At 39.1% G+C, this 24,501-nt stretch overlaps 2 protein-coding genes across 2 annotated transcripts; one reads left to right on the top strand and one right to left on the bottom strand.

The window, feature by feature from the left end:
• Window positions 1-407: 407 nt before the first annotated feature.
• On the bottom strand, window positions 408-3,024 carry LOC108138589 (GATA zinc finger domain-containing protein 10). The gene has a single exon (XM_017260879.2). It carries the CDS (start codon window positions 2,786-2,788, stop codon window positions 1,787-1,789), a length of 1,002 nt encoding a protein of 333 aa, XP_017116368.2. The 5' UTR covers window positions 2,789-3,024; the 3' UTR covers window positions 408-1,786.
• A 1,191-nt stretch (window positions 3,025-4,215) lies between these two features.
• On the top strand, window positions 4,216-23,115 carry LOC108138545 (mediator of RNA polymerase II transcription subunit 15). The gene is made up of 8 exons (XM_017260814.2): window positions 4,216-4,955; window positions 14,121-14,690; window positions 17,202-18,316; window positions 18,378-18,476; window positions 18,550-18,666; window positions 18,735-19,718; window positions 21,194-21,253; window positions 21,319-23,115. Exons 2-8 carry the CDS (start codon window positions 14,502-14,504, stop codon window positions 22,325-22,327), a joined length of 3,573 nt encoding a protein of 1,190 aa, XP_017116303.1. The 5' UTR covers window positions 4,216-4,955; window positions 14,121-14,501; the 3' UTR covers window positions 22,328-23,115.
• Window positions 23,116-24,501: the final 1,386 nt, after the last annotated feature.

A 24,501-nucleotide genomic window follows, 5' to 3' on the forward strand; every position in this document is an offset into this window, starting at 1 on the left:
AATTTCAATAAAACATTAGCAAGATTAGCAGCTATACCATATAGTCAATTGATCTGCGGCACCTTACAAAATTTGGTATATCCAACTGTCGCGCCAAAAATACCTCTGCTGTGTAACCATTATATCCCCACTTAAAAATACCAATTAAATTCAACAATTTCTAAGCTTCTTTCTATTTTGTTGACAGTATTTTCCATGCGACCATACTAAGCTTTTTGAACCATAAAAATCTCGACTTTCGCGGACTTTTTAAACTACAAAAACATATTTTTGGTGTAGAAATCATTTTCAGGGTATAACAATGTTTTTTGTATAGGTCGTCAATATTATTCCTGGGACCATTTTGTTTTTTTTTTGTCCCAGCTGGTTCCTACAAATATACTTTCGCCCATTTTAAGAACTCAACATTTAAAAATTGTGAATGCAACTTTATTCAAGTATATTCATTTTGTTATTCTCGTTTTTTTGCTTGTTATGTTTTTTTTTATGTTTTCGTTTTCTTGGTGTTGTGTGTTTGTTTTGTTGTTGTTGTGTGTTGTTATTGTTAGTGTACATGAATATTACAATACACAAAAATGTATCTCAATCTTAAGTCTTAAGGCAAAACAATTGATAAACGTATTTAGACAGGAAAAAAAACAATTTGAAATTTCGACTAGAACTTAATGGTTACGTTTTAATTAATTATAATTAGAATAATATATTTAGTTATCATGTGGGCCCGAGCTGAAGTGTCTTGAATCCGTCTAAGGACATGGGCGTGGGTGGGAAAGGGGGAAGGGGTAAGGGGGAGGGGGAAAAGAAGGATTTGGGAAAGTAGGTGGTGGGAGGAAGAAGGATTGCGTGCTATAACAAATATTGCGTTATGTGCCTGGCAACGGATCATGTGTGTATGCATACATGGCTCCAAATATATGTATTTATATATATGTATATATATATATATGAATGTGGGACTGTCGAGTGTGTGTATATCCTTATGTGACTGGCGTTGTCCGTTTTGGGTTACATGCTTTAACCAACTACACACACATATGGGGGTTGATTGGCGCCAGGGTGCCTCAGATGTTTTGGAAAAATACGATTTTTGAATACATTGCATGCATGCAAGTGTGTAGTTTCGCCCGAGGATTTGCTGGGAAGGCACTTGTTGCCTCGTTTGGAATTATTTTTATTTGCGAATTTGTTGTTGTTGTTGTTTGGGACTGGAAGTGTACCTCCGTTTTCCCTCCGTTTTTATTTACAGTGAGGCACCCTGGCGTTGTAAGCTTCCTTTTCCGTTTTCCCGGGTAGTGGGGGTATTACTGCCATTTTTGGGGGGCTCTATATATGTGTGCTATGACTATGCTAGGTGTACATGTGTGTGTCCTGCGTGTATACATAACTATACGTATATATTTATATATATATATATATATATATATATATATATCGTACGAATATAATGCATGCATTATAAAAATACTTTACTTTACGTTTACGTTACATTACTTCCATCTTGTTAAATTTTAACTTAAAAAAAAAATTGCCTGGCTTTAATCCTAGAGTGCCTGCTGCCCATTCATCTGTTCTTACGTCACGTAATCCTTCTGCTTTTTGACTGTTTTTAGGCTGTATACAATATATATTATTTATAGATGTGTGTATGTTCCTCTGCCGATCCTGGCCAGCTTTGTTCAGCGGGGCAAAAACAAGGTTGTGTTCCTGACTGCTCCGCCGCCGCTGTTCGCATTGCTGGAGAACCAGCTCCAAATGGTTATGTTCCGGACACTAGAAGATCCCTTGCTTAGTAACCTTTGAGCCTGTCGGCCAGCGGCGGCTTGATGACCTTGGGCGCACTGGCCCGGGCCACTCGCATCCGTTCGGCGGCCTTGGCCAGCCGCTTCTTTCGCTCATCGACGGTTTCCGAGGCGCGACGCAGTCGCTGCCGCGCTGCGTTCTTCATCAGTCTTAGGGTTCTTTGTACTTCCGTTTCGTTCTGCCGACGCACTCGATTCGCCTCCGCATTCTTGGCCAAACGCACCCGATACTCCGCCTCCGATTCCTTGGACCGTTTATCCCGCATTCGGGCCGCGTTCCTCTCCAGTCGCCGTTCCCTGGCCTCAATGGACTCGTTGCTCCTGCGGCGCGCGGCCTTTTGTGCTCGCGAGGATTGTCCCTGCTGTGTGTTGGCCGACTGCTGCTGGCTGCTGAGATGCGGCACGCCGAGATTGGCCAGGCCAGGTACGCCACCAAGTACGACACCGGCCTCGACGACAATGCCAGCGGATAAATGATGATGCAGGGGATGCTGCTGCTGCTGTTGCTGCTGCTGCTGTAGGACCTCCTGGTGGGGATTCCCTTGTTGCTGCTGCTGCTGTTGCTGTTGCTGGTGGGGATTGCCTTGCTGGGCAAAGTTCTGGCTCTCCAAGCTGAGTACTGCTGCCGTGCCGCTATTCGCTGCGGTTGCTGCAGAGCCACTGGCCGGGACACCTCCACCAGAGGAACCGGATCCCGATCCCGATCCCGATGCCGATGCCGATCCCGAACCGGAAACCGAAACGGAGCTGGCTACCGGGGAGGCAACGGCTGCCGCTGCGGCCGCCGAACTCGTATAGTTATTGTACTCTATGAGGCCACGGTTGCCCGGATAGAGGGCATGATGCATGGGACTCTCATAGCTGAGATACTCCGGCTTGATGAAGAACGGATCGCGGGCGGTGAGCGGCGCCGTTGGCGAGTTGAGGAAGTAGAGGCGACTGTGATGCTCGGTGGTAATGCTCCCTCCGCCACCCACACCCGCGGACATCGGGGGATTTTGTGCGCTCGCTCGCTCGCTCGCGACGACTCGACTTTGGGATCCTGTTTGGGGTTTGACTCCGATTTCCTTCCCAGTTGCTGCACTGCGTGTCCTGCGATTGTGTATCCTGCGGTCGATTTCCCGCGCACCGCTAAGCACAATTGACTGGCTGGCCAAAAAAAATGTGGCGAGTAAACAACAAAAGCGACATAACTAATCAATATGGAAAAAAGCTGCAGATGGTCTGCTTGTGAAATAGCTTTTGCGACGGAAAGCTCTCGGGAAACCGCCACTATTGCCCAACACTGGTTGTGGCGCCGTTTTACAGCTCTACCAACACTTTGTTTGGTAATTCACTAATATCACTAACCATTAAACATTCAACATGTATGGTTAGTGCTAATATTCAATAATAGTGTTTTATTATATTTGATTTAGCCATGTTCGGTTAAAAGGTAACCAGCCTTTAAGCTATTACTATTTATAAGAATGGGTAATTTATGGTATTTTTAGGTATATTTTAGTGCATTTAGTGCAGCGTAACGGTTTTTATTCAATATTTCCTTTTTTTAAGTTCAAAAATAAAATTGTGAACTTTAGCAAGGCGAAAGGTAAACAACTTTAAGTTTATAGTCTAAAAGTTTAAAAAAATTAACTATTTAAATTTGATAGGAAACATAATCAAAACATTACTTTTACTGCTTTTATCTAAGATATTACATATGTGAAATTAAAAATAAATTGGTTTCCTTCCGAAAAGGGTTAGTTATTTTTAATTTACTATTTTAAGTTCAGAATTGAATAGCTAAAGGAAATGATTTCATTATGTTGAATAGAAAATCATAATCATAACATCAACATTTATTATAACTTTAGTTATAAGCTATTTATTTTGAAAAGCACGTTAAATATATGTAAGTTGTATTTTGTCCATACAGCATGAGAAGAATAATAAATAAAAACATAAATTATAAGTTTACATAGGTTTGTCTGTGGTATTTTGATACATTTTAAAATTATACACGATGCTGTTATTTTATTTTATTTCCATAATTGGCATTACAAATGTGTCCTTCTTTGAGCGAAATTATGGTTTAGAGCTCAAGCAACCTCAAGCCTTTTGACGTCACATCAAACATGTTGCAGTTGCAAGTTCGAGACCAATTCGATATGAACAGAAATGCGCGCGTGCGCGAAATAAATACATGTAAACACGAACGTCATTTTCCATGACAATGAAAAAATAATAGACCCTCTTTAATCATTTCCTGTAATAAAAACAGTTATATTTGGAAATATAAATACTTGGTTGTCGAGTTATCTTTATTACAACATAATGTTAATGTAACTAATGTCAAATAAAGTGTTGGCTCACGCGCGCATCTCCAATAGTTAGGTGAATGGCTGGTGGAATGACAGCATACGCCATGTTGCACCGCATTTTTGTTTTGGTTCTCGACGTGAACGGACGTGTGTGCTTGTGTGATGCGGCGCCAGTTGGCAGGTAGCGTAGTTTACCTTTGCCGCTCTACAAAAGTCAAATAACAATAATAATCGCAACAACAACAACGACGACGACAACTGCAACAATAACAATAGGCGCATTCTTAATTGTGTTTACCTTTCGATTGTCATTCGCCAGTGTTACATACACAGTCACACACATATATGAACATACATTTTATAACTGTGTATCGTCGCGTCTCCTCTTTGCCCCCCTCTTCACCCACCTCTTTTTGTTTGTTTGTTTTTGGTTCTTGTTCTCTCGGTTTTCCTTCAATTGGAATGTGCTGCGAAAAGAAAGGCAAGAAGAAAAGCCAAGCGCAAAGCAAAGAAAAGCAAGAACGAATCAAATCAGAGCAGCGGTATAAAAATTTATATAAGCACTAAAGCGCACATAACATAATTTACTATTCACACACACACACGCAGACACTCAAGGCAACTACTTCAAAAAAGCAGTAATAAATACAATTTTACACATTCACATTCCATTTTAATTCTGTTGTGTGTGAAAAACTTATAAGAGAAAAAAATAACAAAAACAACTGCAAATAACAAAAGTATCAACAACAACAAAAATAACAACAACAACACAGCATAGCAAAGCAGCGAAGTCAACCTCAAAGGAGAAGAAGAAGCAAGATAAATACATAGCAATTTCGACTAAATAAAGGTATGTGCGACGACGATTTTACTTGACTTTATTATTACTATACTCGCAAGAGTGAGATAGCCATACATACTACATACAATCAGAGGCAAACACACATGCACACACAAATTTTCATTATTAGTTTAACTCTTCAATTTATTATTGTTATTATTGCTTTGTGTCCCTGTCCCGCTCGCACGCTCCTTTTTCGCTCTTCTTTTGCGCCGCTCTCTCATTTTCTCTCATTTTTCTTGGCCCTCTCTGTTGCGCTCTCTGCTAGTTCTTATTAAAATAGTTACGTTAAATCAGTGCGTTAACTTGTATTTGTGTGTATGTCTGCTGTCTGTGTAAGTATCTGTATCTGTGTGTCTGAAGATTAGGCTTTTTTTTAAATATGCCTAAGAAAATGTTTAAGAAACTAAGAATGTGTGAGTTCGTGTTTATTGTTCTTCGTATTTGATCACCCGCTTGATAAAATAGAGAAAAACAACAAGTCAGGTTAAAGCGGCGACTATGTCTGTATGTTTTCTATCTGTAAGTGGCCTCACATATGTATGTGTGCGTTTGCATTGTACATAAATTGAATTAAGTGAAATTTTTGTTGTTGTTTTCGTTAGCGGAAATTTCTACACCGCATGTTCGTCGAGTCGATCACTAAAAAATCGAACTAAAAAAATGAAACACATACGCATGCATAACCGTTACTCTGTGACAGTTGCGATAAGTTTTTACTTTGATGTTCAACAATTTCTGATTGGAATCTCGGCTGTTACGCAACATTTAGATGTAGAGCTCTCAAAAAGATCTCAACGTTGTAAAAATTAATTACATCTCCCCGTCAAGATTGCCGTCTAATGTTTTTTCCATCAGTTTCGTTTTTTTTTGCACCCAAAAAGTTAATAGATCTTACGGAATAAGAACAACTAACCCGTGTTGGTTAATTAACCATTTCACTAATTAATATTCCAATTTGTTTCTTAATTCTATTTAACAAATAACATTTTTAATGCATTCCAAATATGTGGACGTTTTAGGTAATATTAATTTCAATAATTTACCAAATAAAAATATTTACTGGAACTTGGCCACTTGGTGGATATAATGTTTTTTTTAAACAGCACACCAGATTTCTTGGTAAACTGAAAATTAATTATTCTCTGCAATGCACAGTCTGCACAAAGTTATAAAGTTACAATGTACATATTTGTGTAGTATAATTAAAACATGCAATATTTTTTTATTGTAAACAAAAAAAATGTGTTCAGAAAGCTAATGCTCCATTCAACCAGTTGTCTTTATATGATTACTAATTAAATGCTTTTCATTAGTTATTATGCATTAATTGTAATAGAGGTTTTATCATAATTATAATAAGCTTGTAGTATATTAAATACCCTAATAAATCCAATTCAAAGATTGAAATGTTCAACAAACGCGATTGATTATTTTTGTAGTTAACAGGAAAACGCATTAACCTCATATTCTGCCATAAAAAAAGGTAAAATATTCCTGTTTTATGCAAGTGATCACCACTTTTGTGATCCTTTGCTTTGGCTTGGCCCTTCCCTTTTTTTCTATAGCTGACTAGCTGGTATTTGCAGAAAAAGAAGACAAAAACCCACTAGACGAGTGGAGCTGCACATATTTGTTAACATTACCATTACCATATCCCATTTCCAATTTCCAAGCCCGCTTCTCTGTGACTCAGAAACAACAACAATAACCAGAGCTCAAATGAAAACAGCAACAACAATAGGGCAACACACACCTATTTACACCTGTAGTCAAATTATTAGTTGTGGGCATTGCAAAATTTCTAAAAACCTATTTTTAAAGTCATATTATTATGTTTTCTTTTATATTTAATTTAAAGTTAAGTTAGTAATAAAAAAGGAAAACTATTCAAATATCTTTTTATTTTTACTAAACATAGAATATTATTTTGAAGAAGTATAAATGGTTTTTCTAAACAATTGGTTAAAATATAACAAAATTGTAAAATTCTATATCCTAAAAATTTTTTATTAGTTTTGTATAAGTTTTAAACCAATTTTGTTATCATTTTGAAAAATATAAATAATATAACTATTACTGGGAACACAACTGTATGTGGTAGCACACACACAGGTACACTTAAGAAAAAAAAACAAAGAGTTACCGATATGCATATGTAACTACTCGAGTATCATTAAATGCAGATCTCTATAAAAGCATAAAAAACGAAGTCGAAGCGGAGAAGTGACTTTTCAGTGCGGTTTTTTTATTCGTATCGTTTCGTTTCGTTACCAAGACAAGCAGACAAGACACACAGCCAACAATCCATAATAATCTTCCCGTAATTTATAGTCCAAGACAATTTATGTAATTTACAAATACCAAAAACGAAAGAGACGACAAAAGGTGGAAATAAAAAAAAACCAAAGACGATGAGAGCGAATGCAACTGCTGCAGCCAACTAACGATAATAACAATAACGAAAAAAAATATAATAAAAAAGAGAGAAAAACACACGGTGGAAAAAACAACAAGGCAACACACACGGCTATAGCAATAAACAGCTACAGCAATAGCAACAACAATGTAGCAGCGCACTAAATAAACAATTCAACAAATTTGATCCGAGGCAAACACACACACACACACACACACACCCAGACACACTTAGACAATCATAGACAACTCACACGCAAATAAAAATGCATATGAATAAAAAAATATGTAGGTATGTTTAAATAAAAAATGTACGACAAATGTAAGTGCAGTAACAGCAAAAGCAACAGTAACAAATGCAGTCAAGTCAAAAGACAAAAAGCAAAACCAAAAACTAAGCTAAAGACAAAGTCAATGCAAAGACAGTGCAAAGACAGTGCAAAGCCAAATGTCGTTTAAGCTCCAAGTTGTTCCTTTGTTTGTTTTTGCTTCTCAAGTTTGGTGAACGCATAAAATAAGCAAAGTAGTGTTGGGCACTGTTCTAGAACTCGACTATGCGTTACCCCCCAAAAAAAAGGGGCTCTTAGAGATTTGAAAAGATTCGCCCTTCTACGGATGCGGAAAATTTGAAAGAATTCTCAGGTTTTAGCTGAGGTTGTACCGGTAGTTTTTTTGTACCTTGCAATGGAATTAGTGTTAAGAGCTAACAAAAACTAAGACTACAGCATACTTATACCTTGGTATCTATTAAGAAACATGTAATTTTGCAATTGCAAGATTTATAAAAGCCTTGTGAGTTACAAGATTCAAGATCTACTGATTTAGTTGTCTAAATTTTTTACCTTTCAAAGTAACAATCAATCTACCCTTGATACCCCTTATATCAGAAGCGTCTATAAAAGTCTAGAGAAAATGTACAACTTGAACCCATAAACTCGCACACAAACACATACAAATGCTTACTTGAATGTGGTAATTGCATTTATTGCACGTGCTCTAGCTATCTCCTTTGTACTTGATACGCCCTCTCCCTCTCTCGCACTCAAAAGTCAAGCACAAAATGTAAGGCCATAAAAATATTTTTCAAGCTGTAAACTTTTCTATGCTGCACAGTTTCTTTTGGTTCTTTTTCTTTCTCTTTTTGTGGTTTTTCCGACGACGACGACCAAACCGCACCAAACGATTTCCCCCCCGTCCACCTTAAACCCCTCCCTCCCCCCACCAAACTACAGGGTATCAATCAAGCGAGCTCTTGCGGTTGGAGGATTTCCCCTTGGGATTTACAAATGAGGTCAAAATAATAGTAACCCTGGTCTCATTGTCGATCCAATTTGCTGAATTTATAAATTTAAATTCTTACAGAAGTGTCAAATAAAAATATTCATTAACTTCCCAAGAATTGTTACCCACATCTAGGGGCTATACCCTAGGCATCACTAGTATGTGGATAATGAGAAGGTAAGGGAGATTTATTGCCAGTTTTTATATTAAAAGGTACTAATAAAGGGTCTTGGGGCCTTTTAGAACTATACGATACTATATAATATATAGTTATTATAGTTCATTAAGATGGAGCAAACTAATTCGATTCATAAATGCATAGTTATATAGCTTATAAAGTTGTATAACTTATAGAGTTAATATTTGAGCTACTAGTATTTTGTTCACATCTGTATTTTTTGCAACAGAAATGGGAAGATGTGGAGAGAGGGCGCTGCATCTTGGATGCTTTTATGGGCAAGTTGCTGAATACGAAACTTGTCTATTGAGCGCGCCTGCTTCTTTCTTGTGGCTGGTTTCTTCTCGTTTCTGGGTTCGTAGTTCTTTCGCATCGGCGTTCTTCGGTTCTTGGTTCTCAGTTCTCTGTTCATTCCTCTCAACTTCTGCTTATCTCTGGCCATTTCCAAGTTTTTCATCTAGTTTTTTGGCCTGACTTTTCCCCCTCTCTCCCAGGTTTGGTTCCTGTTCTTCTCCGGCTGTCTTCTCGAGCTGTTTCTTTTCCTTTCGGCACTCCCACCCGCCCACACGCATCTCCTTTTGTGGAAGCGGTCGGTTGACTGGGCTTACGGCTCCCTCGTATCTTTTTTTTTTTTTTTGACTTACTATCCTCACTCCGTCATCATCATTGCCGCAATCTTCATTATCAGAGCGCTTTTATTTGTTTTCTTTAAGCTTTTCTCTGTACGCATTCCTCTGGTCTTAGTCTTTTGTCTGTTTCTACAATTTTTTGTTGCTTTCTTTTGAGTTCTATAGAAATTTTAATTGCAATATTTATTCGGGTATTTCTGCGAAACAAAAACATCAGCGTTTATCTAGGCTTTATTTCTTCCTATGTATGCATATAATATCGGGGCATATAGTTGGAAAAATTGTTTACATAATCAGATAAACCTGATATGGGCTTAGCTATCGATATCGAGCGACTATCGAAATTAATATCTCGTCTACTGACTGCAAAGAAAGAAACAAAACAAACAATCGACAAACACATTCCACACATCTTTCCAATCTTCTCTTTTTATATTATTATTATAGTTGAACTTACGGATGCTTGTGAGTGTACATTTCCTCACACAGACACAGGCCACTGTAATCACTCGTGTGTGTGTCTTCTTCCGGAGCTATTGTTATTGCAAGTACACGTAAAATTATTGTTCACGTAGCACATTGTCGTGAGTTTGTAATTACCAACCTCACCTCACCTCAATCTCCCACCCTCTTTACCACCGACCACCGTTCATATGAGGTCTCAATATGCAGCACAGTGATCGCTCGCTAAGTAGTATAACCTGAATATTTGACCTTCTGATTGTTTTTTAAGTTCTTCGTGTGAGAAGATAATATACATACATTAACATGTTAGCATTCAATTTATGAGTGTGATTTTAAATATGATAACACTTTTTTAAAATCACTAAATAGATGTAGTTATGAAGAGGTCTTAGCAAAGATTAAAAAGATCTATACCACTGTGATTTGTTTCATGGAAGACTGTGGGTAGGATAGATCTAATATTTACAGATTCTTAATCCAGCCTGATTAAGAATATAAAGTTACGTGAACAGGATCTTCTCCCTGCATCATACTTTTGTCCTAATACAATGTAACCTTATACTCCAAAGGTGCCTGGTATAAAAACAATAAATAAACACATCTGGAAATCGGGCCTTGCAATCAGTATATCATTATTTATTAATGGTGTGAGTTTCATCAACAAATTTCCACTTGTAAAGTCAGAAAACGAGTTAGTGTAAACAAGCACTATCGCTTTTATAGGAATGTTTACTAATTTTCGATGATCATATTCAATTGAAATTGTTGGTTTTTATAGGTCGCGTATCTTTAAGATGCAACTTGGCAGCAACCACTGTAGTTGCCCATGCATGTTTATACACATGTCTGTGAGAGCTGTAGATACGAGAGTTAATGATATTCTTTTGGGGGCATTGCATAATCAGTGTAATCTCTTCGACTTGCACCCCCCTTCCTTCCGCTTTCTTAGCTCACTAGCTCACATTCCCGCCCTCTTTCGCTCTCTTTATCGTTCTTTTTGTCCCCCAAAACTCTTGCATGCAAGAAGGCTCAAATCAATTATGAACAGAGCAATTTGTTATGCAAGGCCATGGAAGGTTTTCTTGCACATTTTCTCCACTGCTTCGAGTTCTTGATCTGTGTGACTTGAAGAAAGAGAGAAAAGAATGCTGGTAAGCTGACAGAAGAATTGCCCGTTTCTTGTGCTTCTTTTGTTATTTGGAATACTTTCTAAGTCAACGACAGCATTTAGAATTTATCTAGTACTTGCGCACACACGGTACAAATACCGATACAAAAGTTTACTTTGTCATCGCTCGCTGTGTCTTCAATTCTTCTAGATGTGCTTCTTCTGTGTCTTCTCAGCGTTCATTCGTTCTTGTGCTTCTATTCTATGTATTTCATTCCATAGCCATTCCGTCGGTAAATATGCTCACAAATATTAAATTCTGTATGGTATGTCTGTATGTATCGTTAAAACCCACCTCCTACCTCCTACCGCCCACCGCCCAACGACCCCTTGTAACTTGGTCGTTCGTGTGCGGTGTATAAATTTTCTGTGGAACTGTACAATAGCTAAAATAATCATAAAAAAAAAATAACAAAGTTTTAAGTCTCACAGTGTGAATGGAGGTAAACCAACAAGCAAAAGCAAGCAACCAACCAACACACATGTCTTTCTCTGGGATATATGGGATAGTAAGTGTAAGTAGTGTGTATTTGCTTTTCTCGACGCGACTTCTTGAATAGTTGTAGAGTAGAGTCGTTCAGTTCAGTTCAGTTCGGTTCGTTTTCGGGTTCGTTGGGATTCGTTTTGAGTAAGAGGTTCGTGTTGGGGTTCGCTTCGGTTCGTTTGGAGCTTCGACTTCGACTTCGGCTCTACAAAATCTTCTCTCTCTCTAGTCTCCTAGTCTTGTCTTTGTGCAGAAACAGAAATCTCGAGTTTCTTGACTTTTCTGCCTGCTTTTCCGCTCGACTCTTACGCACTACCCACCACCTCCCCATCTCACCCTCTTCTCATAAGTAATAAGCATTTCGTTTGTTATAAAGTCTTTTTTTCTTGCTCCGTATTCCGTATATTTCCTCATGTGTGTAAAACCACGACGTTTCCCACCACCATCATTCCGCCCCCCCCTAACCACTATCACGCGCCTTTGTATGGGTTCCATTTTATTTAATTTTTATTTTAAACTTTAAACAATGTCTGGCTCTGACTTGAAATGGTAATTGACGGAGAGTGGGAAAGAGGGGGGGGCTTAGCTCCATATGCGGGCCTCTTGCAGACATGGAAACTATTCATATACAGTCGAACTTCCATAATTCCAACCACTATCCGTCTCATAAAAATTCAAGTTTCTTTTAAAGATTATTTATGGAACGCAAACAAGTTTTGTTTCTCGAATTATTTGTAATAAAAAAGTGGTTCCAGTTTTATAGTATACGTACGCTTTGACTTTGACATTATTGTACTTTGAATTCGTTATAAAGTTACAGAATTAATTAATTAGTTCAATTAAATCTAGTTTAATTAAGTTTAATCTGACAAATGTTTATAAATATTATGTTTACAAGTGAAACATATGTTTTTATTAGAAAAAACGTATACACTTGCGAATTAGAGGACCACCAAACAGTATGCAAAGATTTTTAGAAATGGAGGTTCAGGTGTTGTTAGATTTGGTATTACTTTTTTTCTTATTGCTGCAAGGATATCTTTCTAATCTACTGGATACTTCGATTTTACTATAGTTTTAAGGTATCTATTTAATAACAAATGGGGTATTTTACAAGTTCACAAATACGACTATAAAATACCCACAAGGATAATTGAACCCACAATTGGTCGGGCTTATAGAAGTTTGACTGTGTTCATATCTTGGTATGCATTATGTTTTTCAAGGAGTATGCGGAGAGTGCTTGGGGGGTAGTACCCGTTGTACAAATATGTATTGCAAATTGCTTTGGTCTTTTTACCAGTTCCAGTTTCCAGGTGCCGCTCGCTCGCTTGCTCTCTGTGCATCATTATGCGAGAGCTTGTTCTTGTTCTCTTTCCATGCAGATAGGAACAAAAAACAGAGAGATCTTCGGGTAGAAGATCAAAACAGAATTTCAATTTGCAAACTCATGTGCCTAGGATTCTTAACCCCCCATTACCCCACACAATCCGCGCCTATTTTTTTTGGATATGATTTTTTGCAAAAAGTTCTCGGGAGGAGAAACTGGTTGAGAATTTTTGCATTCCGTTGCTGAACTTGAATTGCATTTGGAATTTGTTCGTAGTTTTCTGTTGTGCTGTGTTCCACGCATTTTCCATTTCCGTTCGTTCACCTTGTTCTTTCCAGTAGTTGTTTAAGTGGGAGGGGGTGTTAGTTAAATGGAATGAAAACGTCGATAGTTCGATGACTTTTTGCCGCTGGCTTATCGATGACGCTGGTGATTTATTGATCGAGATGCTTTTACCGATGGAGCGAATGGCAAACTAAAAAATAATTGCTCAACTAAATTACAGCCATTTTTCCCATTCCATAATGAGCGAAAGAGAGCGACCATGAATTTATCGTACTTTGTGTGCTTTGTCTTCCGCCCTATCTCCTCTATAATCCCCCAACCTTCCCCTCATTCCTAACTTTTGTAGATATAAAGTTTTATTTCATTTCGTTTCGTTACGATTTTTGCTATTATTATTTGTTCGTGTTTCTCTGTCATTGTATCTGTTTCTGTATCTGTGAGATACCCCTGTAACTGTGTGTGTGTGTGTGTGTGTATAGATGTTATTTTTTAGTTTCGACTTGTTTTCTTTTGTGTAATTTTATTTTTGTGTTTGCTTGTGTGTGTATCAAGTTCATAACTTTTGTATGGCGACTACGACAGTAAGAATTGTTTTGTTGTTGCTGGTGTTGTTTTTGAAATCCACACAATAAATATATGTACATATGTACGGGCAAGGAGTATGTTCGTATGTGTGCCATTGTGTTGCCATCATTGTGTTTTTCTGTGTGTGTTTTTTTTTATTTTTCACATTTATTTTCTAGTTTGCTTGCTCGTTGTTTTGTTAACTCTTATTTAGTTTTCTTTGCGTCTTGATCGTTGCTGCCTTCGTATCATTCGTATAAGAGTATATATTCTTTTAATTTTTATTTTTTTTTATTTTCGTACACACATTTTTCGTTTATGCCCCATTATTAATAAATAGTTTTCTTGTTCTGCTCTGCATTCCCATTTCAGTTTACCAAACGTCGTCGGTACAACCGGAACACGTTCCGTTCTCCCGTTTCTGTTTCTTCGATTTTCCGTTTGTTCCGCGCGCTACTCTCTCGCGGGAGAGAGATTTGCCACTTGTTGCCGGTTGTGGTGGTACTCCCTTTCTAAGTATTCCATTTCCCATTCCATCGATATTGGATTCGATTTGACAACTGATTGATTTGATCCACCCACTGCCGGAGATTTGTGGAACGACGACTCTCAGTGGAAGCAGAAGGACCAGGAACCAGTGGAAGGCATGCAGTTGATGGCCAGCGGTTACTCCTCCTGTTACTCCTGCAGCAGCTCCATTTCCTTCAGTTCCTCCCGTTCCAGTTCCAGTTCCCTGGGTAACAATCTCTCGCGATGGAGAGCGATGGTCAGCAGGAGGTTGGGGGCGGAATTGCCCCACCGTTATGTCGCATCTGCATCACCACCCACCATCAGCAACAACAGAACAACATCACTGCAACAGTCACCACAGCCCTGCCCATGATACCCATCTTCGGCGAGGATGCGCTTTGGCAGAAGATTACCACGCTGGCCAACGTCAAGGTGAGTGGAAAAAAGCTAAGAGAAAGACGAGCAACAAAATGGGGTGCTTAAAATAGGGCCAGCAAAAAGGGTGACAAATTCTTAAACTAACAAGTCTGAGCAGGGGAACAAAGTGGTGGAAAAGCAGAGGTGAAGGGTAAACCGAAGGTCAAGAATTGCAAACTCATCCGGCCAATAGAACTTGGTTTTCTCCATTGTCAATGGGGAAATATAAGAGAAGATTAGAATATTATCTGATTATAATTTCTTTCTTAAAAAAACGTTTAATACTTTTGTATATATTAATTTATATTTTTATATAAATCTAATTATAGAATATAATATTAGTTATCTAACATAGATAAGTCTATTTAGGGATAAATACAGTAAATTGGGTTTGTAGAACAGATATTATAGTTCTCAATTTACATAGCCCCCTTATCATCTTTAGATGGTAAACTTTTTGATAAGAACATTTTAGGACTGATTTCATAACGACTGATTAAAATAGACGTTAAAATAAGCAAGCACGTGCCCTAGGCATACCTGGGTGACCTCAAAAATCATGGAAAATTTTACTGTAAAATCTTTTTTCTTTTCACAATTATTATAAATGACTGTGTAGGCAAAAGAAAGATAGTTAATGTTATAATCGCATATGTAGTTGGGTGGTTGGGTAGTTGGGAAGAATCTTTAAACCAATTAATTAAGCAATATTTCTATAGCTACCAACCACTGTATTTATTGATTTTGATGTTTTGCTGTGAATTTCTATTTGTCTTTTTTATCCCGTTGATTCTGTAAAGCTTTTCGAGCTGTTTGCATATGTATAAAATCGATCCTAATTTGTATTCCATGCGAACCATCTAAATATCTAAATAGCGCTTAGAATACCTATGTATGTATATCAAAAAACATTCTATGACAGGAAGCAAATATTTTGGTTTTATCTTATTTGGCAAACAGTTGTGTTGAACAGGAGGACTGAAGTGAAAGATCTTTTTGGGTCTATATTTATTTTTAACGAGGTGTGTCGACTATTTGAGCCCACTGCTTGTATGTAATCCAAGATTGTTGTTGTGTTCTTCTTCGTGGAATACTAAAACTAAAAAAAGCAAACACATGAAAGTTATTCACACCAACACAGCCACTCCACGTATTTATTATTCATATTAATTTTCATACACATTCGCCCGTACGTATTATATCTTGTATCCCATATGTGTGTGTAATTTGGAATCAGTTTTCATTGCTTTGTCTTGTTGCTCCACTCCTCTTTGGCCATTTATTCTGTTTATTTGTTCGGTGGAATGGCTTCGGCTTTGGTTAGTTTATTTTATTCATATTGTGTATACAATTTTTTCAACGAGCGTTTCATATTTTTTCCGTCGCAGCTCGATGGAATTTCTTGTGGGTTTTTTGGTCTTGTCTTTAGCCGTATTTCGAATTTTGTATTTCTTCATTTCGTTTCGTTTCTCTGCGGTGGCTTTTGTAAAATAATTTACCGTTTGAATTGCTGTTTAGAAGTGTTTGTTTTTTTTTTTTTTTTTTTTTTTGTCGTTTGTCTGTATGTATGTATGTACATATGTCTTGGGTTTTTATTTCATAAATTTTTCCTTTACTTAACTTTTCAATCTTAGCTCTCTTCGCTCTCTTTTCCTAGCCCCATTTAATCTCTTTGACACTGCTACATAAACAGAAAAAGTATAGGAAATAAAATTTTTTTTAAATTTTAAACATAATTTATTTGTGTTTTATCAAAAGTCAAATGACATTAGTATGCTGATATAAATTAAACTCCATTGGGACGTGGTGCGATTTGAACCCGTGCCTTTAAATTAGATAAATATTATTTACTTACTACTTTTTTTCCTACTGTGTACTCGCTCTTTGCCCATTTCCCACTTTATGTTCGGCTTAGACGTTCGTTGGCCCCTCGATTCTGGACTGGTAAGGGGTAAAGTAAGGGGTAAGAGGTGGCACGTGAATGTGAATGGGGTGGCTCTGTGTGTTTTCTCGCCCGTGTGTCTTCGCCCCCTTATTCGCATTGGTGTTTTTACAATTCATGTGCATATTTCAATTTGATTTTCTCCTTATGTGTTTTTCCTCAACCGTTGAAATGCTGCAATTTTCTGGTTTATTTGTGCAATTTTCCCACTTGAGTAGATTATGTTGCCAATTCAAGGAATTTCATGTTGTCTTTGGGCAATTCGTAATGTCTGATCTGGCAACGCTCGGAATAAGGATGCTATTAATTGGGGTAGGTAGGTGAAGATACAGTGGTTCTTCAGTAAAAGCAACAAATAACTCTTTAGTCAGAAATTAAACAGAAAAGTTACAAAACATCTTGTAAATGAAGTTTATCTAAAGTAAGATACTTTTATATCGTAGCTTAGATTTCGTGGGTAATCACTGTGAACCGCTATTAACTTGGTTATTTTTCATCAATCTGGCAATCTTGTGCTAGCCGTTACATTTGGCATAGGTGAAATTTGAATTTGAAACCAAATCCTATCTTTTCAAACTTTACAGATCAGCAAAAACGACACCCTACCGCAACAGGTGTGTGTGAGCTGTGCGAAGACGGTCATTTCGGCCTGCGTTTTCAAAAAGAAGTGCGAGGAGGCGGATAACTTTTACCGCCAAAAATTGAGGCTCCAGAAGATCGAGAGTGCGGATCCGCTGGAGAACAGCGCCGCCGCCGACCAGACCAAAAGCAGCGGCTGCAGCAGTGGCAGCGGAAGCAGCAGTGCCAGCGGAAGTGGCAGCAGTTCCACCAGCAGCAGTTCCTCCTCCTCCGACGAGGACGAGGACAATGATCACGATCACGATCACGATCACGATCAGGATAATGACAATGAAGTTGAGGCTGGCGAGGCACACAAGCTTCTGCCAAATGGTCATGGCCAGTCCATCAATGGCCATCGGGACGAGGACGACGATGATGTGGTCCACGAGCATATGGATGACCATAACGAAACTGGCCATGACGGGGAGCGAGACGATGATCAAGAAGACGACCATCATCGAAACGGTCTTGAGTTAAGGGGAACAAATCCTGAGAATGAGGATGATGTGGAGGAGATAAATCCCCTGAACCACCACCACCATAACCACAACGACGATGGGGAGATAACCGTCCATGGCGTGCACCCCAAGGAGCCGTTCGACTTCAACTCCATTCGCCTGATGCAGGAGTACATGCAGCATCAGATGAACAAGTTTCCCAATGGCTCCGCCACCGGTCCACCGGGTCAGGATATGGAGCTCGATCTCGACCAGCAGCAGCATCACCACGACGACGATGATGACGATGACGAGGACATGTCGCTGCCGCTGATACCCGAAATCGAGTTGATCACGCCAGGCGACGAAGCATCGGCGGATCTCTCAAATCCAAATGATTTGGTCAACGGAGGAGCCAGCGTTGGCGTGGCTCAGGGAATGCGGGGACCTGGTTTCCAGTGTCCCCATTGCTATCAGATCTTCGAGATGAAGCAGATCCTCAAGGCGCACATGCAAAGCGTCCATGGAGCACCGGGGCCGGTGTACGAGTGCAGCAATTGCCGCAAAACATATTTCTACAAACGTTTTCTGGAGAAGCACATACGGCGTGGTCGGTGCGTGAAGAAGCGTCGCAATCAAACGTGAGTTTAGTGAGGATCTTTTAGTGCAATAAGATACTAGTTTGATTTCTTATTTCAATAGTCGGCCCATGCAGTGCTCGGATTGCCATGTCCTCTTTCCCACGGGCCACCATTTGGGCTGGCATAAGCGCACCGGTTGTCCTTCCAAGGCAGCCAAAATGTAAGTGGCACTAATTGTGTACATTGATTATGTGAATTCTGTGTATATGGACCATTTCTTTATAACTTTGTAGGCCCCTGCAGCAGCTATTTAAGCAGAACATTGTGCAGTTCAACAATTTCCCCAAGCGGATCGCTGCCGGAGGAGCACGTAAGCCCACGGCTCCTGAACTGCATGTGAATAATCGCAAGTAAGTATTTCATTAAAACTTATCTACATGGATCCCTTGTAAAATTGGCTGATTTCTCTTACTTGCAGACTGGGCCTAGCCAACAAGAGAAAGGGACGCACTCGCATCAAGTTGGATGCCAAGAAGATTGCCCTGGCCAAGCAGTTGATACTGCGCGAGGCCACCACCACGGTGATTGCCAACGAGCTAAATATCTCACGCACCTTCGCCTGGCGCCTGCGCAAAAGTCTGGTTAATGGTGTCAGTCTGCATGAGCGCGTGGTGGATCCATCCCAGGAGGAGCATCACCTCCAACAGCTGCAGCAGCAGCACCATCAGCAGCTACAGCTGCAGCAGCAGCATCAGCAGGAGGAGCAACAGCAACAGGCCGCTGCTGTGGCAGCGGCACAAGCGGAACGGGAACGTGAACGTGAACGTGAGCATCATCATCTGAACCTTCCCTATAGCCACCTTGGCTTGGGTCTAATCAAAGAGGAGCGGCAGGACAGCGAGGATGAAGAGCAGCAGCAGCAGCAGCATCAGCAGCAGCAGCAGCAACGTCATCACCATCATTCACATCATCAACTGGGTCTGGTGGATGAGTGCGGAGCGGAGGAGATCGGCGCCGAGGAGACGGCTGGCTATATGGGGGATGAGGATGCCGTTTGTGGATTGCTCCACAATGGCTATGATCCCGATCCCGATTCTGATCCCATTGAGCACGATCCCTTCGAGGGCACCGAGAACAACGACCATCACTCGAATGGTGGGCGACCGGGTTCGGTTTCGCCCGCGCCACCGCTACCGCCGCCATCGCTGGGAAGTTCTGGTGTTCCGGTGCCGGTGCCGGTGCAGGTCCACGCTGCCGCGCGATCCGATGTTGAGGTCTATAAACGTCTGCTGGCCGAATCGCAGCACTTCCCCCACATCGTCAACGCCCAGCAGTTGCAGATGCAGCAGCAGCATCGCGAGCGGGAGCGGGAGCAGCGGGAACGTGAACGTGAGCAACTGCAGCACCAAAAGGCCCACAACGGCGGAATGCCGATGCTGACTCGTTATCCGCCCGCCGTCATGTAAGATTTATTTATTTATTTATTTATACAATGCTAACTAATAGTTAAAACTAGGAGTTAACAGAAATTGTGGTTAGAGCTATAGCTGCAAGAGGCCTTCAGCTCTGAGGGTGGTTTAGTATTTTATACTAGCATTATTTAATTATTTATCTTATATTATTATTCTACTTATGGTTTTATATATATATATACATTTTCTGATGAACTTATATGCCTTAAGAATAGTTTATATTGTGTAGATTATATTTGATTTTTCTAAGAAAGTGAGGATCATTAGGGAATTAACTTTGGTGGGATTGGCTAAGGCCTGGGTTGGGTTTAGATTGGGGAATGATGAGGATCGTTGTGTTGAGAGAGAAGGGCAAAGGGAAAGGATATGGTTAACGTCTAGAAGAGCGTTGTTGCACAGTGGGCATGTGTTCGGTATTGAACGGTCAATATAGTGTGCGTTTGTTATCTTTGTGTGGCCAAGTCGCAAGCGGGTGATTACGATTTGTTGTCTCCTATTAAGTTCGGGGAAGTTATGTGGGAAGTTAGGTGGTGATAATTTAGATATGAATTGGTACCATGTCGAGGTTTTGTTTAATAATTCTGTGTGTCTGTGTTTTAATGATTTTTTGATTAAGATTATATTTATAAATCAATTATTAAATCAATTCAGGGTCATTCAAAAAGTCAACATGTGTTCAGCATTTACTAAATTAACTAATTTTAATCAGTTCTATAGTATTTTAGGAAACCATAAATATATAGGTACTGTTATCTTAACTTTAGTCATAAATACTTTAGCCTAAATAATATGATTAGCAACAAGTTCCTACCGAAAAAATTCTTAAATATGTTTGGCCATCACAAATATTGTGCTAACTAGCTATTGAGTTTATTTATTTAGTTATTTGAAAATGAATAATATGATTAGCAACGGTTCCTATCACAAAAAGTTTTGTATATAAAGAAACGACGCAAAATAGATGCACAAAAAATTAAATTGTTTAGTTGAGAATGCCAATCAATTGGAAATTATGACATCATAAAAAAGACGGTCTATGAAAAATATGACTGTTTTGTATAGCTAAAGACCTAAACAATCGACTTCAGTGGAATAGGAAAGTTTCATTTGCTGTCCAATTTAAGCATTTTTTTTTGCGAAAATTTAACAAAAAAGAAATTTTCAACTGTGAATGGCAATCGATTGGGAAATTTTATGACGAATTTGAAGAAGAATGATAGTGTCATAGAGTTTCATAGTGACTGAAATAGAAATACCAAAACTGGGTTTGATTCTTTCAGACTTTTGACAATAAAAACAAAATCTTTTAAGCATTTCTTGTTTTTTTTTTTTTGATTTGATTTGATTTGTTATCTATTTTATTTTTTTGATAATTAATGTCTGGTAATTATAGCTCATCTTAGTATTAAGATATAAAAGGACACCGGTTCAATATTTGATAATGTTTTTATTTTTCATACTTTAGGCACGCCCTGCCCGTCAACCTGTCCCTGCGCTCAATGCCCCACATGAACAGCAACGAGAGGTGAGTGTCAAAGGGGTGCTCAACTCGGGGAATATGTCCCTTAATGCGCAAATCTCACTCCACAGCAATGGCAGCTCCAGCAGCAACACGGCAGGCCCAGTGCCCGTTTCTGGCTCATCCGCTGCATCTGCGTCGGCGACGCCCACCGGCAAGAAGCCACGCAAGCCGAACGTATTCATCGATGACGAGAAGTACGCCATGGCCAAGTTGCTGGTGGCCCAGAACTCCTCCACCATGGAGATTGCACGGGCCCTCAACGTTTCCCAAATGACGGCCTGGAAGGTGCGCGACGCCATTCTCAAGGGAGTGCCGCTCTCCTACCGCAACAAGCGATCCGATGGCAGGCATTCGGAGGAGTTCACCGCCAAGGAGCAACAGCAGCAGCAACAACAGCAACAGCAACAACAGGAGCAACAGCAACGCCAGCAGGAGATTCAGCGACAGCAGCAACATCAGCAACAGCAAATGGAGCAAATGGAGCTAATCAAACAGCAACGCCAGCAACAGGAGTTGCTGCTTCAACAGCAGCAACAGCAGCAGCAACAGCAACAGCAGCTGCGTCATCACACACCAGCGGACACATCACACTATCAGCAACAGCAACAAACGCCACCAAAGTTGCTACATCCTCGCCGCCGGCTAAAGGCCGCCGAACGCGAACTGCGCGACAAGGAGATCACGCGCGAAATACTCGAGCTAATCAAGGAGGACAGCAACATACAGTACTGGAAGGTGTCGGCCCGCCTGGCCGAGAAGGGTATCAATATATCGCCCTCGTCCGTCTGCCAGAAGCTCAAATCGATGGGCATCCACCGGCGCTGGAAGCCGGGCGACAAGCCACCCATGCTGGCCATTAGTCAGCTGAAAGCGGCCACGGTGGCGGCCGCAGCAGCGGCAGCTAGCTTGGCCGGCGTCGGCGGTGTTGTCGGTGGCGGTGTTGTCGGTGGCGGTGGCGGTGGCGGCAACGGCAGCGCTGGACTGGCCGGCAACAGTTTTGGCCTGGCCGACGACAGCTACGAACAGCAGCAGTTTGACATGGGCGGGCCACACTTTCTCAGTGCCTTCACGCGCTAGCCGATCGACCGGAAGTCGTCCTTCCCATCTTCACCTAGAGTTAAATAATACACGCATTGGAGTGGATCAGAATCGTAGGGCAGCAAGTAAGCTATCGGGCAATTCTTAGGCACTTTGACTTTGAACTTGTAGGTCTACGAGTTTTCAACATAAAATGCCTATCAATTGTCCACAACTATGATTTTTCAGTCTAATGTATTTTTTTTTTCGAGCCACCCTAATCCAAATGCATAGACCAGCAACAACAACAACAACAACAACAACTTGTATTTTTTATATAGTATTTGAAAGAGAAAGCGCGCTTGAAATGTATTTGTATTTGTAATCGATATGAGATAGCATATATGGTATGTTTCTATATTAGATTTATATATCCAATATATATATGCTAAGCATTCCTAGAATGTAACACACACACAAAAAAAAAAAAAGAAACGCCCAAAACACTTTCATTCCAAGCGAGAAAAATATTTCCTTTTATTTCAGCAGCTTCCTTTTCCTCTTCCTCCATCCACACGCCAACGCACACACACACACACACATACAAATACACTACACCAACACACACTTAGCGGATTATTTTGAATAATTTAATTATCATATTTATTGATCGCATGTCCTTGTGTGTGTGTGCTTTTTAGCTGAGAAATGTATTTAAAGATTTTCATCATATTTTATTTATTTATTTTACTCACGCACACACACACATAAGCAATTATTCAGTACTGAACTTTAATTTAGTTAAATTAATGCATCAAACGATAAAATAACAATCAGAACAAAGCAAACGGAAGCAGAACAAACAGCAGCTAGAGAGAAAGTTAAGAAAGCTAGCAACATAAGTGCAATTATAAACAAAACTAAACCTAAAGCAACAGAAGAATGTTAATCATTAACAAGTGACCGAGACAAAAGATCGAAAAGTGAGAGATGGGAGAAAGAGAGGAAAAATTGCCTATTCAATGAGGTCCAAACACCACTGAAGATTTGTGTAGAATTCATTTTTCCAAATGCAATATATTCGGAAGTCATTCCTAGCTTTAAATGCACATTTCATTACTGCACACTTTAGAGTTCATACATTTAAGAACTAATTACTTTTAAAATTTCCAATATTTTCATTTGAAATTATTAGCATATAAAGTTAAATGTATGTATATAGAAACGTAATTGATTTTTAAATCGTATACAATAAAATATGTTGTGTTTTGGTCGAAAATGTAAGAAAAATTAACATTTAAAAACTTATAATATTAGTTTAGGGCAATTAAAACAAAAGTGTTGTTTATTTAAAACCTTTTTTTTATACACTCTTACATTTCCAAAGACCTACCAAAATTTTGTTTAGCTATAACCAGGCTGGAAACTACAAAATCAATCACAAAATGTTTTTTTTTGTGTGTGTTTAAAGTGGTGTTAAGCCATTAGTTTAATAACTCCCCCAAGGACTTGTATACCCTTTTCTTCTTTCTTTCTCCTATTCTTTTTCCATATTAGACAGTTACTCCGAATCCATCCTCCAATCAAGCCCATTTAAGAAAGAAAGTAATGAAATCAAGACAAACGATCAATGTTAAAAACTTCGTAGCCAATTGTTAGTTAAAAATGAGAATTAAAAAAAAAACCACAAAAGAACAAAGCAAAAAAAAAAAGAAGAAAACTGAAGATAAGCTGATGACTCAGAACTGTATTTATTTACAGCCAATTTTAGGAATATATATTTTATTTTTTTTTGTTGTGGATGAAATTGCATTTCTCTGCAATTTATTTTTGTATAGCTTTTAAGGTCAGAAGTTAGAGAAAAAGAGATAGCAAGAGATAGAGAGAGAGAGAGAGAGAGTGAGCGAGCGAGCGAGATTGCGTTAGAAACTGGTTGAAATAGTATTTTTTTTACATTTTTGTACAATTTGAAATTGTAACTGCTTTTTATCAATCAATCAATAAATGATTCCCTCCCTCCACCAACCCACACTCATACAAAAACACATACACCCACATACTGTGCAAAGTATTTTCTATATATTCATTACTTATAAATATATCCATATAAAAAATATATAACATTTAAACGCATACGAAACTAAATTTATAAATTAGTTTTTTTTTTTTTTTTTTTTTTATATCATATTTATTAGCCACACCTTATGAAATAGATTTAAAAAAAATAATTTTTT

This window comes from Drosophila elegans, unplaced genomic scaffold, assembly GCF_018152505.1.
Source record: "Drosophila elegans isolate 14027-0461.03 unplaced genomic scaffold, ASM1815250v1 contig_149, whole genome shotgun sequence".
Taxonomy (NCBI): domain Eukaryota; kingdom Metazoa; phylum Arthropoda; class Insecta; order Diptera; family Drosophilidae; genus Drosophila; species Drosophila elegans.

Bases quoted from the DNA above. Each gene is read 5' to 3' on its own strand.
- LOC108138589 (XM_017260879.2), bottom strand. From the start codon at position 2,788: ATGTCCGCGGGTGTGGGTGGCGGAGGGAGCATTACCACCGAGCATCAC.
- LOC108138545 (XM_017260814.2), top strand. From the start codon at position 14,502: ATGGAGAGCGATGGTCAGCAGGAGGTTGGGGGCGGAATTGCCCCACCG. The intron at 18,477-18,549 runs GTAAGTGGCACT...ATAACTTTGTAG, and splicing joins CCTTCCAAGGCAGCCAAAAT to GCCCCTGCAGCAGCTATTTA. The intron at 19,719-21,193 runs GTAAGATTTATT...TTCATACTTTAG, and splicing joins CGTTATCCGCCCGCCGTCAT to GCACGCCCTGCCCGTCAACC.